We start from the raw sequence: 16,627 nt of genomic DNA, 5'->3' as shown, positions 1-16,627 counted from the left end.
GCCTTTCCCCTTCCTCTGCGGGGGTTGCGAGGAGACAAGAGAGGAGAGGTTTTGTTTTGGTGGGGGGAGTGAGAGATGATGATGACTTATGAACGAAGAATAAGCCGGTTCAGGTCGTGATCGTAGGTTCTGTGTATTGCTGTTGCTCCTGTTGGTGCTGGTGCTGGTGCTGGTGCTGGTGTTGGTGCTGGTGTTGGTGCTGGTGTTGGTGCTGGTGTTGGCGTTGGCGCTTTTGTTCCTGTTCCATCCCTGGGGCTCAATTTGAGATTAATTCCCAATTCGTTCGCATTCACCCTTTGTCCTTCCAAAAGCCTTCGCCTGACTAGCCAGCCAGCCAGCCAGCCAGCCAGCCTTCATAGGCGATCGCAGGATTTTATTGGACCCTTTTTTACTAGGTAGTTAACCATCGGTGAAAAGTAGACTAGCTAATTAACGCCCGCATTTTTCTAATTTTACCTAGGTTTAAGATCTCGCCATTGCCCTCCTTACTGACGCTCTGGTCTTGCGCTTGATTGTACCGTTGTTCTTGGGTCTTACCTTCGCATTTCTCAGTCCTATCAGCGTTCTCACTGTCGTTCTGGCTATGGTTATGGTGATCAGTGGATCTATCATATCACATGTCATATATATTATTATGTCTCATGTATTATGTGTGTTGTATACAAGGATCTCCGGGAACAGATCGTTCAGTATATTTTCCGCGTTGTAGTCGTCGGCGGCTGCGGCGTGGAGACCCATTTCCATAAATTCAATTTCGACTTCCATAGCTGCATTATCCACGGTCATGGTCATGGTCTGGGTATCCTCCGCGAATTGCGCTGGGAGTTGGTACTCCTCCTGGCGCTGGCACTGCTGCTGCTGCTGCTGCTGCTGCTGCTGTTGATGATAGTAGTGGTCGGCGCGGCTGTCAAATTGGTCGTCGAACCAGTCCGTGCCACTGGTGTCTATCAACGGCAGTGGTGGCGCGGGAGGGAATGCTAGGTCATCTGCGCGTGGGCTCGAACGAGCTGTAGACGTGGACACCGGGGCACATAACTTTGTCGCCTGTGTAGGGACGGTGTCATCTGCCATCATCATTGGGTTGGCCATTGTAGTCGCCGTCAACCGCCCATCCGCCTTTGCTTGAATGATCTGCTCGGCCATCTCGCGCGGCGTAACACCCTGAAGTTTCTTGAACACGCGCTGCAAGTGCCACTTGCTCAATCCGACCTGCCCAGCCAATTGGGAGAGGCTCAACGGCTGGCGCTTTTCGGACGCCGAGTGGCAGACAAGAAGCACTGCGCGTTGTATCTTCGTGTGGATGTCATCCACATCCACATCGCCGTCTCGCCCCGGACTGGTCTCAGCAGACACAGAAACAGACACCGACCCAGACGAGACACTTCGATTACCCGGCGTATTCTGACCAGAGACGAATTCATCTCTCAACGCCAGACCTAGACGGGACTCTGGCCGAGGAGATGACGACGACAACGGCGAGACGTCTGCATAAGCAAGCTTCGCCCGGTTCGGCCTACACCGCTTACATGCCCTGAAGCCGGCGCTCTCAGCCTGGACGGCCTGGTCGAAGAACCGTACATTGGCGCGTCGAGCCAGCCGTGCGCGGCAGTCGGGGCGGCAGTAGATCTTGGTGGTGACGACGGCGTAGACGAACGCGTTGGTTGCCTGGGGATCCCGCGCGACTAGGGCCTTCCATCTTGCCGTTTCGCTTCTGTACGTGGACGACGGCGATGTGGAGGGGGAGGAGGGCGAGGTTTGCGACGGCGGGTTGCTAGAGGAGAGATGCGGTAGCTGTGGTATTTGTTGCTGTGGTTGTTGGAGCGGAAGAGATACGGGAGCAGGCCATGGTGGGAGGAGTAACGCTTCCGTCGCCGTCGCCGTCGCCGTTGCCATTGCCATTGTCGCGGTCGTCATGGTCATTGCGGGCGAGGAATCAAACGTAATGTCGTCGTCGTAAGGGTATGAGAAGGGGAAATTCATTGTGGCGGGACTGATGGTGGTGAACATCGCTGCGGCAGTGTCCCGTGTCTTGTTGTGTCTGAGGTGCGCTCTCTCTCTGTCTCTCGCCACACACACACACTTTCTCTCTTCCTTTCCCTCCGTCTCTCCTCTTCAGGGATAATCGGGATTCTTGCTTAATTACTTCCCCTTTTCCCCAAAGGTTTCCGCTCCAGTCAAAAGCCGTTAACTCACTCTCTAGCTCTCACGAGTGCCAAAAATCCAGATGGGGTCCGTCTGGGAGTAAGTTCAACAGTGGACAATGATATATCCACAAGGGGGAGGAGACAGAGACATATCATTTGCAGTAGGTGAGGAATTCGAAGGACAAAGAGTTAGAGTCAGTTGTCAGTTTAATATCACATGGTCGGTGAAAATCGGGGCCGATTCTGATTGGTGACATCCATAGCAATGTCATTCTGTGCGTCTTTTCCTCCACGGAGCAAAGACAAGTTGAACAATCTTGCGACTCCTTATATATATATATGTGTGTGTGTGTGTGTGTGTGTATGTGTGTGTGAGAGAGAGAGAGATTGTATGTATATTATCAATCTTTCTCAGCAGGACTTCGCAAAAGTAGGTAGCTGAATCCCAAACGTCTTCTGCCGCCATCTCCTGGCTGGAAATCAATCGCGTGCGCTATGCTGCCATGTGTCCTGTCCATTCAATCCATGAAATATGCTGACGAAGTACTCCATGCCCTCCCTGCTCTCTTCTTAATGCAATACGCCTGCCGTCTTTCTTTTATCTCCTACTGCTCGCTTTACTCCTCCTGCTCCTCCGGCTTTCCACCGAGATCTGGCTTACACTATCCTCCGGCCTGACCTCTCGATCCGTGACATCTAACTTGGCCAACTCCTTCTGTTTGGAAAGCATGCTCGCTGTCTCCATCTTGTCGTCCTCCTCGATGATCTCTCCTCCATCGCGCAGAGGATTGAGTTTGCCGATAATCGTCCTTGGCCCGGAAAGACCAAAGTTCGACCTCGCCGACACGAAGCTGGCCTTGCCGACGTCGGAACCAGCCCATGTTCCCGCACGAGATGGCGGAAGCGGATACTCCGCAGGGTCTCTTCGACTATGCCTTGAACTGGCTCGACTTGCTGGCTTTATTGTCACCTGGGAGTCGTGACCGGAGACATAACTTGCTGCCTTGGATCCTGCTTGCGACTGGTGCGCAGAGACATGACTTGGCGCCTTGGATCCTGCTGCCTGCGACGGGTGTGCGGAGACATGACTTGGTGCCTTCGACCCAGCCTGGGACTGGTGGGCTGAAACATGGCTTGGTGCTTTGGATCCTGCCTGGGACTGATGTACAGAAACGTGACTCGCTACCTTTGATTCTCTATGTGAGTGGTGTGAAGACACACGGCTTGAAGACCGGTGTGTCGTCTCCGTCACATGAAGCACCGTCCTGGCTTCTTCTTCCTCTTCTTCTTCCTCTTCTTTCTCCGGCGCGGTATCCTCAAACTCATCACGCCGACTTCTTCTCGACCTCGTGCTGTGTCGAGACTGTGATCTTGACTTCGGCTGGTCCGCCGACGAACGACCCGTGAGACTTCTCCCAAGACGACCTAAACTGCTTGCGCGGGATCTCGAACGGCCGCCACCGGACGCAGCAGAAACCTTAGATTTCACCGTCAGTGCAGTCGGGGCTCGGTAACTCGTCGGCGGTGGCGCGTTTGTGCTCTTTTTCGACTGACGTGACGCTTTCGACGAAGCATGCGACGCGACGTCAAAATCGCGCTGGACAACCCCAAGGCCGACTCCGGAATCCATGCTCACTCTCCTCGTCACCGAAGCAGGGCGGACTGTGGACGCAGCGTCGGGAAAGGTCTGAACAGTGGGTGCCGGAGGATCGTGATCGTACATGGCGATGAGTTTTTGCTCACCGGATTCATGGGGAGTGTACGTATATGCCGAAGGGGCCGGCTCAATGGCCCGATAACCCATTCCCGCGTAAGCCCCCTGATACTCGGAATTGGCAGTCGAGTATTCCGCACGCATCACTTTGACAGGTTCGGTAACACTGCGGCCGGTGACGGAAGGGCGTGGAGGAGGTACGAACTTGTGCTCTTCACGATCGTCACGAGAGTCTTCCTTTGATCGGTTGCTGAAGGCGTAGGTTAAGGCGGCGCCGGCGGCGACGCCGAGCAGGGTGCCGACAATGGCTTCACCTGCACCACTGCCACCGCCCGTTGAGTTGTTACCTGTCGATGGCTTTGGCGGGGACGAAGAGATGAGGTTGGGTGTCATACTGTTGACAAGGTCGCGGGCTACATTAGCGGCATTGCGAGCCTCATTGATCAACGACCCAAGAACATCCCCAGAAGGCTTTGGCTTGGGTTGCGTATTTTCTGGAGGTATACTGGGTGGGCTCGAGATATACGACGCGGCTTGAGATGCGACCTGAGATGGTGCTCTGACGCTTTTGGGAGGTGCCACAGTGGAAGGTGCTCTCACGCTCGCACTCCGATGAGACACCATGCTTCTCGCATCCGCATTTTCCTTGTTGACTTCGTCGCCGAATCCAGGTCTGTAGACGGCCTCAATGGAATTGCCATCAAAGTCAATCACCGCGGCCGAGTAATATCCCGCGGCGTCCCGTTGACATGGTTCCCCATGGATCTTCCCACCAGCCTTGAGGGCGGCGAGGAAGAAATCTTGCACCTGTGCCCGAGATGCGGCAGGGAAAGCAACGTGCGCGGCGCCCGCGGGCACGCCAGGAATTTCCTGTGTGATCCAAAAGTCGGCCGGGGTATTCGGTGGGGATGCGGGGCCAAACCCGATTGTGTGCTCTTGTCGGCCGCGAAAGACATAGTTGAGCGGTTGGAGGGCGGAGAGGAAGAACGAAGTCGACGTCGGAAGGTGGCTGACGGTGAGGGTAATAGAGGAAGGCATGGGATCGTAGAGACAACAGGCGAGCGATGAGACTGGGAGCGAGAAGACGCTAGAGAAAGAGGGATGTGGTGGTTGGCGAGCTATATGGTCCTCTTGCTTTTGCTGGATGGAGAGCAGTCGTTCGGTGTCCTTGTGAGTTTCAATAACGATGAGTCTGATTGGACTTGGCAACCTGTTTGTCTGGAGAAGTGATATGGTCTGGAGACCTGGCGAGACCGTGTACTCGCAGTTTGGATTCAACGATCTCCCACGGACTGTGTCACCGTGAAAATGGATCCCTGCACAAAAGTGAGAAGATGAAGAGGGCTTTGAACCTGTACAACGAAAGCTAAAGAGAAGGCAGTTCCAGGTGACAATGATGCTGTACTTGTTTATAAGATCCGTTGGTAACGAGAGGAGTCGAGCAAAAGATCAGCAACGGGCAACCAAGATGACAAGTTCCCACCGGCGGTTTGTTCGCTACAAGTCTTGTGATGATCAGCCATCCATCGGAAAACAATTCTTTCCATCCATGAAACCATAGACATGGGGTCAAGCGACCCAACGGCGGGATCTGGGAGCGCCGATGGGGGTACCTGCGCCTTGCTTCCTGTAGACGCCTGACTTCTACCCACTAACTCCTAGTCCCATCTGACATGGAAAGACAATGCTTGATGCATGATGGGTGAGGCGAGGAGAGGCTCCAGATGTCGATGGTGGCGAACCAATCGAGAAAGGCGGGATGGCAATGAAACGGTGTGGCCCGTGGATGGCGGATGCAAATGCCACGTCGAAGCACTGCGCTTGGCTTTGGGATGTGTGGGTCGGGGGAGGAAGAGTCCGGGAGAAAGTGACCGGAATGGCAATGGAAGAGGGAAAAATGGCCCAATTGTGAATATCTGTCGAGGCTTGATTGGGAGGTGCAGGGCAAACGCAGGGTGGGGATGGTGATGGCGTCGGGGAATTGCACGTTGACGACGATGGCTGCGATGGCTTCTCGGCTGGGACAATGAGGAAGCAATGGCGACAAGTGGTTGGTGTCTGTTCGGCCCGTCGCGAATCGTTCGGGCGTCAATGCAGCGGCTAGTGATGGTGCCTTGTAACTGCTTGGACGGTTGACCAGGTTGGGTGTCAGTCAACTTCTTACTCAACACTCACACTCACCCTTCCTCTCGCCCTCGCCCTCAACTCACGGGTATTCTCGACAAAGAGCGTGACACGACCTGCATAGAGCTACCGCGTCCTGACTCAACGTCTGTGTCTGCCTTGGGCTGCCGAGAATGTGCCTTTTCGTCTGTGCCAAAGGTAGTCTGATTTGTCCAAGCTCTTCTCATCAATCGACCTCATTGCCTCTGTTGTGGGAGCATCAAGTCGAAGCCACGCAGCAGCAGCAGTGGCGGCGGCAAGATGAGGAACTGGTTCAAGTGTTCTGGATCCGCGAGAAAGGATTTGAAGCACCACGTATTGGACAGGATGTCTGAGGGTACCGAGTAGAGATGGACACGAGGAAAGTTTCAACAAGTCTCGTTTCCCAAGAGCAGAGCTCAAGTTACACATGTTGCAAAGGCCTACAGCGTACGGCCATCACGTGACCCCAATACTCATCTTCATTCGGCCACGCTATTATTATGTAGCCCTTCCAAACAAGAAAATTATAGGGAGGTAGATGGAGGGAGCATGGACTTGAATAGATGATAGTATAGAGATACTGAGATGGTTACAGTAGATGCACCCAGTTCCTCATCCAGCTGACTGCTGGGCAAGCGGCGTCCTTCAATGTCCGCTTTCTGCTATCCGGCGGACAAGCAGAGATGTCCGCATTTTTATCAAACACGATTCGCCGAGACCGGCACCTCTCCTCCCAACTTTTGTTCATCGCTCATTGTTCTGACATCTTGTGGATAGCAATGTAGGGCAGGTTGACATGCACCTACGTGTATCTCAGACGAAGAAAAGAAATCTCGCCTTGAGGTTTTGTTGAACCATGTTATGTCTTGTTGTGAAAACAAACGCCAGATCCAACACTCCCCCAATGCAGCACAAACCGTCTGGAGGTGACATTCACGCAACCTGGCTTTGATGTTGTAATCGAAACCAGGTCGCCAGAATTGCCCGCGGTTGGAGAGAGAGAATAGAGTCCTGCGACGAGAGATCAGTCTTTTGAGCCATTACCTTGTTTGAACAAGTCCTGCTGGCATTTTTAGATGATTTTCCAAGCATCTTCGCAGGCGTGGCAGAACTTGCTGCAAGCAATACTTGCGCTGAGGCTGTAGTTGCTGATACTGATCGATTCGTCCTTGAACGCATCGGCAAAGTCATCCTTGCCCTTGGCCATGGCACCGACAAAGACGCATATGCTCTCGTTGGGACCCAGGGTATCGACGTAGTCGCGGACTCGGACGACTTCAGCGTCGAAACTCAAAGTGACTTTCCGGCAGTTTGGTGGCAGATGGTCTGTAATGGGGTTCTTGATGACCTTGAGCAGTTTCTCCTGCGAATTTACCGATCGAATAGACAGTCTATGCAGCAGTTGGACCATGAGACCGGCAAATCGCTTGAACGTTCTTGGAATCCGGACGGTGGGGCTGACTTCGATCAAAACGCCCTTTGCTGTGTGAATGTAGATCTGCAGTTTACCGGCCTTGTTGATGGGAGAGTCGAGGAGAGTAAGAAGGCACTGGACGTTGAAGTCAGCTCGCCACTACAAGAGGTCCAGTGGGATATATAGCCACCTGGTGAGTGATGTCGGGTCTGGCATCACTTATATCTCGACCCATCTTCCGCATGACACCAATATGCTCGTCACTGTTCAAGAGCGAATACTTCTCCTCTTTCCCTCCGGCTTTTCCGGTGTGTGCAGCTCGGTACGTTTCGAGGGAGGCATTCGACAATACCACAATCAGTCTCTTTGTGTCTTTGTCGGTCGCGGCGATAGGGACATGTTGTTCGGCGATGAGTCGAGGAAGTTCGGGCGGGGGGAGAGACTGCGCCCCTGTAGGAGGATGTGAGTCAAACGAGACCATGAAGCCATGGGATGTTGGAGAGGCTGGAAATCCTCCATTGTAGGGGGAGGGTCTTTGCAAATCGACCCTGACAACTTGAACGTACTCGAGCGCTTTCTTTTAACGCCAGCCTCAACGGACCCGGAAGGCATGTTTCCGGCTGTGGTTGCGGGAAGGCAGGGTGAGGCAGCGAAAGATGCAGGAGGGATCGAGCTCGGATTGTCCTAGATTCGTGACTCTGCGTAAACTTTGGAGCGAGTGATAAGTGCTGGTAGGAGAAGGGCGGAATATGGGTTGATCAAGAATATACTTGGAAAGGCACCAACTCCTCTGAAGATGGTGGGAGTGAACGGCTTGTAGCAAGACTCGGTTCTCGGATTGGAGTCGGTCAGATTTTTTGCACACGATCAAAATTTGGTCTCGGCTTCGGCCTAACAAGAAGTAGCCCACACTTGCCCACACCAACTGACCAATGTTGCCGCTGTCAGGCCCCCGCACTGGAAATGGCTTCCGCCGCCAGCGGAGCTGCTGGGGTAGCGATGCAGCTACTGGGTACTGAGAATGTCACCGAAATGTCTCCGTTTGGAATTGGTGTCACCTCTCCTCACTTCCTATACTTGTAACAGGTATGTTACAGTACTCTTACCTTCCACTACGCCCTCCCAACCCAATATGCCCAACAACGTACTGCCTCTGCACCCATCTTGGCCTCGTCTCGGGACACTTTCCCATCAGCATGTCTATTATAACTTCCTCTCTTGTCGTATTGTCAGTCACACGGCATGAGAGCAATAAAATATAAAAAAAAAATTAAAAAAAAAAAAAACAACGACGACGACGACGACGACGACGTGCAGTGTGAGTTGTGGAGAGTCGCGAAGAACCGCTTTTAAAGCCAAGGGTGGGCAGGATCAGGCTGGTCCCGTCGCTGGCAGAGCTCCATGAGGGAGAGGTAAAGGTAAGTGTTACCGCCTGACAACGCAATCCAGCCTTCTCTTCCGTGTTGCAACACCATCTACAACTGCTTCCTGCAAGCGAAAGCGACAAAGGGCCGTTCCAAACAATTTTGCAACTCCCTGGATCAATTCGCAACTGTACACCATACAAGTGTGGACGACACACAGTTGCAATAATCAGCAGGTTCGAATTCATTCTCAGGACTCCGAACACTTTCCCGCTGGAAAATTTCCTACCCCAGGCTTCAACGCGGATACTCTGCGAATCTCGATCCGACAGCGTGCCAGACGATACATCAGCCTGCCTTGCAAAATGGCCCCCCCAGGTCATCAATACTTCCAAGAATTTCAACATAATCTTTCAAGAGATCTGAGTGAGCTTCTTCGTGCGATCAGGAACCTTGAGGCTCGCTTTGAACCCGAGCACAGGCGGAAGTGGTTCGTGCATGCCACTATGTAAGTCCGACAATGCGCTCACGAGACGGAATGCAGATTCGTTGCTGGTGGAATGGGCGCCGACTTCTATTTCTTTCGGCAGTATTTTTTCGATCCACCTTTCCACTGCGACTCCTACCCTTCTTTTAACATCCCCAAAGTCGAGATGGCCGCGCTGGACGTTGGCTCAAGCCTCACCTTTCCATTTGCCATCTGGAGGATCTTGCAGTGTAAGAGACAGTTGTCGTGCACGAGTCATCTAGAAAGAGAGTTGAGCTACTCTTACGAGCGCGTTGAAGAGGGAGAGCGTGTGAGCTATCCCGAACTTGAGACATGCATTGATAATGAGACCTGGCAAAACGTGTCTCGGCAAATATTGGATCGGTGATGACGGGAGGTCGACAATTGAGCTCACATGGGCCAATGGCTTCCCGCCACGGACATCTTGAGGATATGTCCATTACCTCGAAAGCAGTCTCTGAAGTCGTTGAGTGTACCGACCATGATAGGGTTGAGGAAAAGGTGAGACATGTACAACGTGCGACTTATCGCGGTTAAAAGCATTGAGTGAACAGGATGTGTGATAGCTTGGTCCGTCTTTCACGTAGGGTGTCGGGGCTAAGAGATCTCAAGCCCTGTTTTTATGAAAAGCCAAAGTTGCGAGACTTGAGATCCCTGGAACCGGTCTCTCGCTGACGGATGTGGAAGATCGAAGCATTGCTCGAAAAGTGATACACCTAGGTAAGTTGTGAGTGTCCAATACCGTCAAGGGCCCCAAATTGGTATTGGGTATAGGTGTCTAAAGTTAACGAACGTTGATATTGTGGATACAGAGGAAGAGGCATGACCAAAAGGCTTATGTAGAACTCCGGTAATGCTACCTAGTCTCGCTAGGTAATATACGGACTACATTAAAATATGGGACAATATTATTGTTATGCGAATGTCTACATCGTGAAGACCTGCTATCCCTACTAAATACGGAGAGCACTCTAATATGGACTAATTATTACCCTGTACAAGTCACCAGATCACCACATAGTATGTCGAACAGGTCGTACTTGTCTACGGAGCTTGAGATACAGCCAGGTGAGAGCCCACCCATGTCTAGGGGCGGCAAGGACCGAAGGCAAGTACAAGGGCGTCAAGACAAAAAAAAGAAAGGACAGGACTCGACGAAAGGAGTTTTGAGGCAATTGAATGAGCCTCTCGGGGGAGGCTCTCTCCTGCTTTTCACACCACCATTATAGTATCTATAGATTCTCTCATAACCACACCTTCTCCCAGTCCCGCGCCGTCGTCCTCGTGGTCGTCGTGAGTATAAAATCGAATTTAAGGGGACGACCGCCGTTGTCAACTGTACCCCAGGTCCTGGAAAGCAGACAAAAACCCAAACACCTTGAGCCTGGCCCCCCATGATTCAAACAAACGTGTATGTCTCCTCGTAATGTATCGGGGGTCAACCGGGCGTAACTTGGCCAATACTCCGTACAAATCTCCGACCTTCCATGTATCTCATTAGACGACAACCACGGCCGGCTGTGCCGCAGGTCTTTCGTATTTGGTGATGATCCACCAGGCGTCTATACACATACAACTCGATATCAGATCAGTTCCCCCCAGTGGATATCCGAATCTGGCTGCAGAAGAACGCAAGGGTGCCAAGAGAAAGAAGGCACTGGGAGACTTACGAAGCACACCCGGCAACCACCCCAGAATGCTTAGCAGGATATTGATGATAAAATTCGAGTCGCACCCGGTTTTGAAAAACACGGCCAGCGGCGGCAGGAAGAGCGCGAGGAAGTACAGGCACACATCGCTCTATTGCAGCAAGGTAAGCAAGGCACAAGGTTAGTTACACAATGGAGTCCAGAATAGTGGTGTCAATCAGTGGGGTGGGGGAAAGGGGCTCCAATTGATCGCATTCGCAGAAAAGGAAATAGGAGGGAGACACTCTTCGCGAAGAAAAGACAGGGGGATTGAAGCTTACAGTGGACGACGGCGGGCGGGCCATTGTGTTTTTCGTTGTGTTTTTCTTCTCTTCTCTTCTCTTCTCTTCTCTCTCGTCGTTGATTTCCTCGCTAGCTTGCTTGCTTGTTGTTGTCGTTGCTGTCGTTGCCGTCAACGTCGGCGGTTTGTTCTTCGTATTCTGATGTATGCTCTACCTGGATTTTCAGTGGGGCTTTAACGGGGGCTTTCAAAACTCGGTTGCAATCACTCAGCTTCAGGATGAAGCTAATCCCATACATATATCAAAATGCCACGGATCCTGAGTACAAAAATGTCACTTGATCCCTCAGGCGATCGATGTTGGGCTTGGCCGGGGCGGAGTCAGCATTACGTACCCAGTAGACGCATGGCCAATCCAATAAGCGAGTTCCGTTCCTTGGCGCAAAAACAAGAATTTTGGCGCCTAAAGGTTAATTATTGAGCTTGTTTTGGACGGTTCAATTTCCACCTTGACAGTGGACCCTGCTCACAGCCGCCACGCTGAGGTCAAAATACGTCAATCATCTGTCCAGGGGTCTACGTATGCTGGTGGCGCCGTCATGATCAACCTGCTCTAAGTCCCTAAGGCTCGTGGCTCGTAGGAAGCATGTCAGACCAGACTAGCCTTCTGCTATCTGTACAAAATATACCTCTTCCCATGCTTTCTCTGCCCGTGATCGTCATCCACTCAAACAAGTCGCTGATGGAAAAAGAAGTATGAATCTTTTGACAAATCCCAACGCCGCCTCCTTTTGTGCGTGTAAACAGAAGACATATGCTCTTGGCGACACGGCTCTGATGTGGAACTGCTTCCTAGTGTTGACCCGCGACCTAGTAGTAATTGAATGGGCTCTTCCGTTGGAGGAGCAGTTTTCGATGCTCCACCCTTTGTCAAGTATCCTTTTCTCTGCTGTGGCCTGTTGTTCTTCACCAATGCTGCGCCTGTCCCAATTGCTTCCTGGATCCCTCTTTAATGAACAATGTGGCCCTTTGGATGATATGACTGAAAACACAAATGAAAATGCCGATGCTCTCAAAAGACCGATTGCGCCCTTCGTTCAAGTCGTAGGAGACGTTTCATTCTCCGAAGATGATGAACATTGCGGAATGACACTCAAGGTTAACGGTCAGATTTCCCAATCTGCTGATCAAGCGATCTCATCACGCTATCCTGAAGGGGGGACTGGGGCTGGATCAGATCGCTCGCTATCCGCGGTGGCTTTTCGTTGAACTCTCTCTCCATGTCGGCATCCCGATCCCGCAGCGAGTGGGCCTCGTCGTCGGTGTACGAGTCTGGTTCAAAATCAAGCGGTTGGGTCGGAGGACTTGACATGCTTGTGTCATCTTCTCCCATTTCTGTCGCCGTTGCCACGGTTGAAGGCGAAACTTTGCGTACACCTCGTATTGACGAGCCGATGTGCACAGGAGATGGCGGTAAGTCAGCCGCATGATATTCTCGTTCTTCTTCAGCCTCATTTGGTGGACTTAACGCCCGCTTCTTTTCCCTTGATCCTCTGCTTTCTCCGGCCTCCGTGACAACAGGTAGCGTCATGGCGGCCCTTGCATCCTCCGCCGTTTTCAACGTCCGGTCAGGCTTCTCCTCCTCGTTTTCACTCCAGCCTTTCTCAGACGGCGTAGCTTTGTCGGTTTGCTTGTGGGCTTTTCTCATGGTCCTTTCCACAGCTGGGCCGATTGGCGGAGAATGCACGGTAGATGAGTCGGGACCAGGGGAAGAAATCGCGCCTGATGGCTGTCCGAGATTCTCCCCAGGTGAAGTATGTATTGGTACTTGTTCCCAAGCTCGATGACTCTCGCCGGTTTCTCGTCTCTTGGCTTCTTCCTGGGTCATGGTTATCCCGGTGATGAAGTTGATGAATCGTTCCCCGTATGCTTGTGGAGGAATAGCTGATATCTGCCCTCGCGGGGCTGAAAGACCCTTCCAGTAATGCTCAATTCTTTTGATCATACCATACTGTGGAAAATGTTAGTGGCAGCGCCGCAGCGAGGAGATGGACTTCAACTTACGTGAGTCAGACAGTCAATGATGCCAAGGTAGTAAACCATTTCAGCACCTCGCCCATCTTCATGCGTAGCCCGAATACCGCCGTCATAGCTGTAGAAGATGCGATCACGTCTTTCATCCCCCGAAGCCATCTCAGACGGCATCTTGGCACTCACCAAGCCCATAGGGACGGGTTTCTCTTTCTTCAGCGTCTGCCTCAGTTCTCGCGCTTTTCTCGCATTTTCAAGTCGGGAAGGTGTTCGTGTCAACACCGACGGTCCATACCCGTCCTCGTTGCTCTCTCCACCAGGCTGGAAAACTTGCAGCGTGTTCTCTCTCAAATTCTCTTCGTTACCCTTCTCCAGGTCGTGCACACCAACCAGTAAGGAGTAGTCCATGATGTGGAGCCTTTGCAAGAGAGCAACGTCTCTTTTCATCTGGTCCAGGAATATCTGCCGTATCCGCGCATCGAATTCGAGGTGCAGCCCTCTCCTCAGCCAATTCATGTCTTTCAGCGTCGCTCTAGGGTTGTTGACCAAGTCTTCCTCACTAAAGTCTCTCCCAACGGTCGATCCCTTCAGGTCAAACATCTGATGGATATCTCGGTGCGGTGGAAATAGATTGTTCATGACCACAAAATGGATCTTGCGCCCGTAGGGTATCTTGACCCGATGCAAACCGTAAAACTGACTTATTAGCGTGTTAGGGTTGTCCAGCACATGCCGATAATAATCCCTCAAAATCTTCCTGAGCAACTTATGCTCGGCGTGATGAATCGTCTTGATGATGTATTTATAGTCCCTCGAGAAGTAGAAGAATGAGCCCGACTTGCCGGGACTGCCCAACTCGGAGAGGATATACTTGCTAGTGAGACTGACAAGATAATCGGCCGGATCCAGACCAAAGATGGCCCTGAGGTGTCGAAAGACCCAGGGACTGTAGTCTTTGAATTTGAAGTCATATTTCGCGCTGGGCGTCAACTCGTTCCCGGTGATATCGAAACTGAATTTGTGCTTTGCATCAAAATCGGCATCCGTCAATTCCCGGTCCATCTTTGCGTTCGTTCTCGACACAGTAAATCGAATTCCAGTCAACATGTTGTAAGCGGTAACCCAGTTGACGTGGCCCTCCTCGACCTTCTTGCCGACAATAACGCGATTATCGTCCTCATCCTCTTTTCTCTTTCGCCTGCTTGCTCTTTTCTGCTTGATCAGCTCCGTCCAACGTGCTGCATCTTCATCCGGGGGTACCTCGTCTAGATGAGCATCCGACTGCATCGACCGAGTTGTCCTACGAACCAGGCCGAGTGATGCCCTTCTATGCCTCACTATAGATCCGTCATACTGTTCTCGTGTGGGGGAGAAGCGGCCAGTAGCAGTAGAGAGCGCCTCTTCAGAAGGGCCGCCTGCGAAGGAAAAGTCGCGTGAACTCCGGCCGACAACGCCAATACCCGCTGCTTTCGGAACTTGTAGGGTATGACGATGCGTGAGTTTCGGGGGCTCAGGGGTCGGGGATAATTCAGGATGTCGATCTTGTATCGAAGCAGCCGGCGACATGGCAGGCGGAGAGGAGAAGCGTGAAAGTGCGGGAGCGGGAGCGGGAGCGCGAGAGAGGCCGGCGGACGTCGTCTCCCCATCTACTCGCGCAGAATCCGGGGCCGTTGAAGCGGTGACCATATGATAAGGATCGTACTCGGGCTTTGCGGGAGGGATGTTCGTTTTCAATTTGCCCAGTTCTGGCGTCGCCTGCGGCCCGGGAGATTGTACGAGGACGCCATTAGTTTGCTCGTCATATTGCTCTGCCGCACTCTCAACACTGGATAACTTGGTCAATGGACCTTCTGATGACACGGGGCTCCTCGAGAGTTGTTCGGTGTACTTTGCTGCGGCGCCTGTGTTTGCCGAGTTTGTGCTGCCGGGCTTGGATTGGGTTCGCTCTCGAGGGGGTGCCTTGACGTTGCCATTAGGCATTCCATTTGTCAAGGAGCTGTGACTCGTGTTGTTGCGCAGGTTCTTGATCTGATCCAGTCTGTGTTCGGACAGTCCCGTCTCGACATCTGTTCCGTTTGTGTAGGTAAAGACGCCACTGATGGTCTTGTCATGAGACTTTCTCGGGGGGCCCTCCAACGAAGAGGAATTCGAGTGGACGCTGTTGGAGACGACGGACAGAGGAGGCTCGGATGCCACAGATGGCATTTCAGTCTCAGGCAGTTGAACAGAGACCTACGAGGGGAGGACGACTGTGTGCATTGGCCGCAGGTCACCGGTGCGTAGAGGGAGTAGGATGATCGGAGGTCATATCTCGGGGAGAGGTTCGCTGCTTGTCTGGATGTGATTGGACGTCTGCAAGTAATATTGGGATCAGGATCAGGACAGGAAGGGAACTAGCAATGCAGCACCGAAGTCAGCGTATGGAGTATAGACTGCTGACTGGTATAGACACTGTGGTTGCTATGATGTTGGCTGTCTGCATGCGAGAGTGTCATCTCCCGAGGTGGATAGGAAAAGTCATTGTGGTAGTACGGAGAGCCTACTAACTGGGTAACCGGGGGTGCGGTGTGGGTGGTGGCTGGTGGCTGGTGGTGGTGTTTGCCAGAGGCCAGAGGCCCAATATCGACTTGTTCCAGTGCCCACCGCAATATGCCAAGCCATGATGTACCGCCCGGGGCCCAATCTCCCCTGCGGCCCTGCCCACCAAGGCCGCCGAGCGCCCACCAATGCCAGCCCTTAAGCCTGGCCGGTGCTGGTTTTTAACTGGTGGTCCTCCATTTCTGCCTGATATACTTAACCCAGGATTACGAGTCCCTGTTCTCGTTAAGGGCACCGGCAACCCATAGTTTGCCGGCTCCTTACAGCCATCATCCAGCCCAGTCCCCAGAACCTGGGTTCCTACAGTATGCACCCGCAACCCGGTTCTATTTCAAAGAAACAATTTATTTTGTTTCTCCGCCTTCTGTTGTTGTGGAATCAATCTTCATTCGTGACCACTGCCCAATCTTCGATTCTACTCAGCCTTGTTTCATTGGAACCGATGATCTTTACATAGCAGACGAGCGGAAGTCACAGCTAATGGTCATCTCACTAAACGCTCGCCAAAGCCCGCCATCAGTCGAGCTCGTTAGCTTTGCCTGAAGAGTGCAGGCGACCATCAGCAGATCCGAAAATGACGTAGCCTCGCCCACGAGCCTCGCATTGCTACTACTGGGTAGGCCCAGTGTGCCCCCTTTAGAAACCTTGGAAGTGCTTTCCATGTCCAATCCATACTTGGAACAAAATGGACTTTGGACATTCGGTCACATTAGGTATTTCATAAGCTTCTCAAAGCGCTGAAACTAATATACCTTGTCATTGTAAAATGTGGCAAAGCTC

At 52.4% G+C, this 16,627-nt stretch overlaps 4 protein-coding genes across 4 annotated transcripts; all 4 read right to left on the bottom strand.

Annotated features, from left to right (window-relative positions):
• Window positions 1-639: 639 nt before the first annotated feature.
• A1O5_09322 (uncharacterized protein) lies at window positions 640-1,980 on the bottom strand (the record flags this gene model as incomplete). Its single annotated transcript, XM_007749901.1, has 1 exon — window positions 640-1,980. The coding sequence occupies one exon, from the start codon at window positions 1,978-1,980 to the stop codon at window positions 640-642; it is 1,341 nt and encodes a 446-aa protein (XP_007748091.1).
• Window positions 1,981-2,742: 762 nt separating this feature from the next.
• A1O5_09321 (uncharacterized protein) lies at window positions 2,743-4,896 on the bottom strand (the record flags this gene model as incomplete). Its single annotated transcript, XM_007749900.1, has 1 exon — window positions 2,743-4,896. The coding sequence occupies one exon, from the start codon at window positions 4,894-4,896 to the stop codon at window positions 2,743-2,745; it is 2,154 nt and encodes a 717-aa protein (XP_007748090.1).
• Window positions 4,897-7,075: 2,179 nt separating this feature from the next.
• A1O5_09320 (uncharacterized protein) lies at window positions 7,076-7,898 on the bottom strand (the record flags this gene model as incomplete). Its single annotated transcript, XM_007749899.1, has 2 exons — window positions 7,076-7,552; window positions 7,608-7,898. The coding sequence occupies 2 exons, from the start codon at window positions 7,896-7,898 to the stop codon at window positions 7,076-7,078; spliced, it is 768 nt and encodes a 255-aa protein (XP_007748089.1).
• A 4,479-nt stretch (window positions 7,899-12,377) lies between these two features.
• A1O5_09319 (1-phosphatidylinositol-4-phosphate 5-kinase) lies at window positions 12,378-15,454 on the bottom strand (the record flags this gene model as incomplete). Its single annotated transcript, XM_007749898.1, has 2 exons — window positions 12,378-13,229; window positions 13,283-15,454. The coding sequence occupies 2 exons, from the start codon at window positions 15,452-15,454 to the stop codon at window positions 12,378-12,380; spliced, it is 3,024 nt and encodes a 1,007-aa protein (XP_007748088.1).
• Between the last annotated feature and the right edge of the window lie 1,173 nt (window positions 15,455-16,627).

The sequence above is a fragment of the Cladophialophora psammophila genome (genome assembly GCF_000585535.1).
Source record: "Cladophialophora psammophila CBS 110553 chromosome Unknown aczJe-supercont1.16, whole genome shotgun sequence".
NCBI classification, from domain to species: Eukaryota; Fungi; Ascomycota; class Eurotiomycetes; order Chaetothyriales; family Herpotrichiellaceae; genus Cladophialophora; species Cladophialophora psammophila.
Note: the sequence above shows the minus strand (reverse complement) of the source record. Positions and strands in the feature narration are given on the sequence as shown.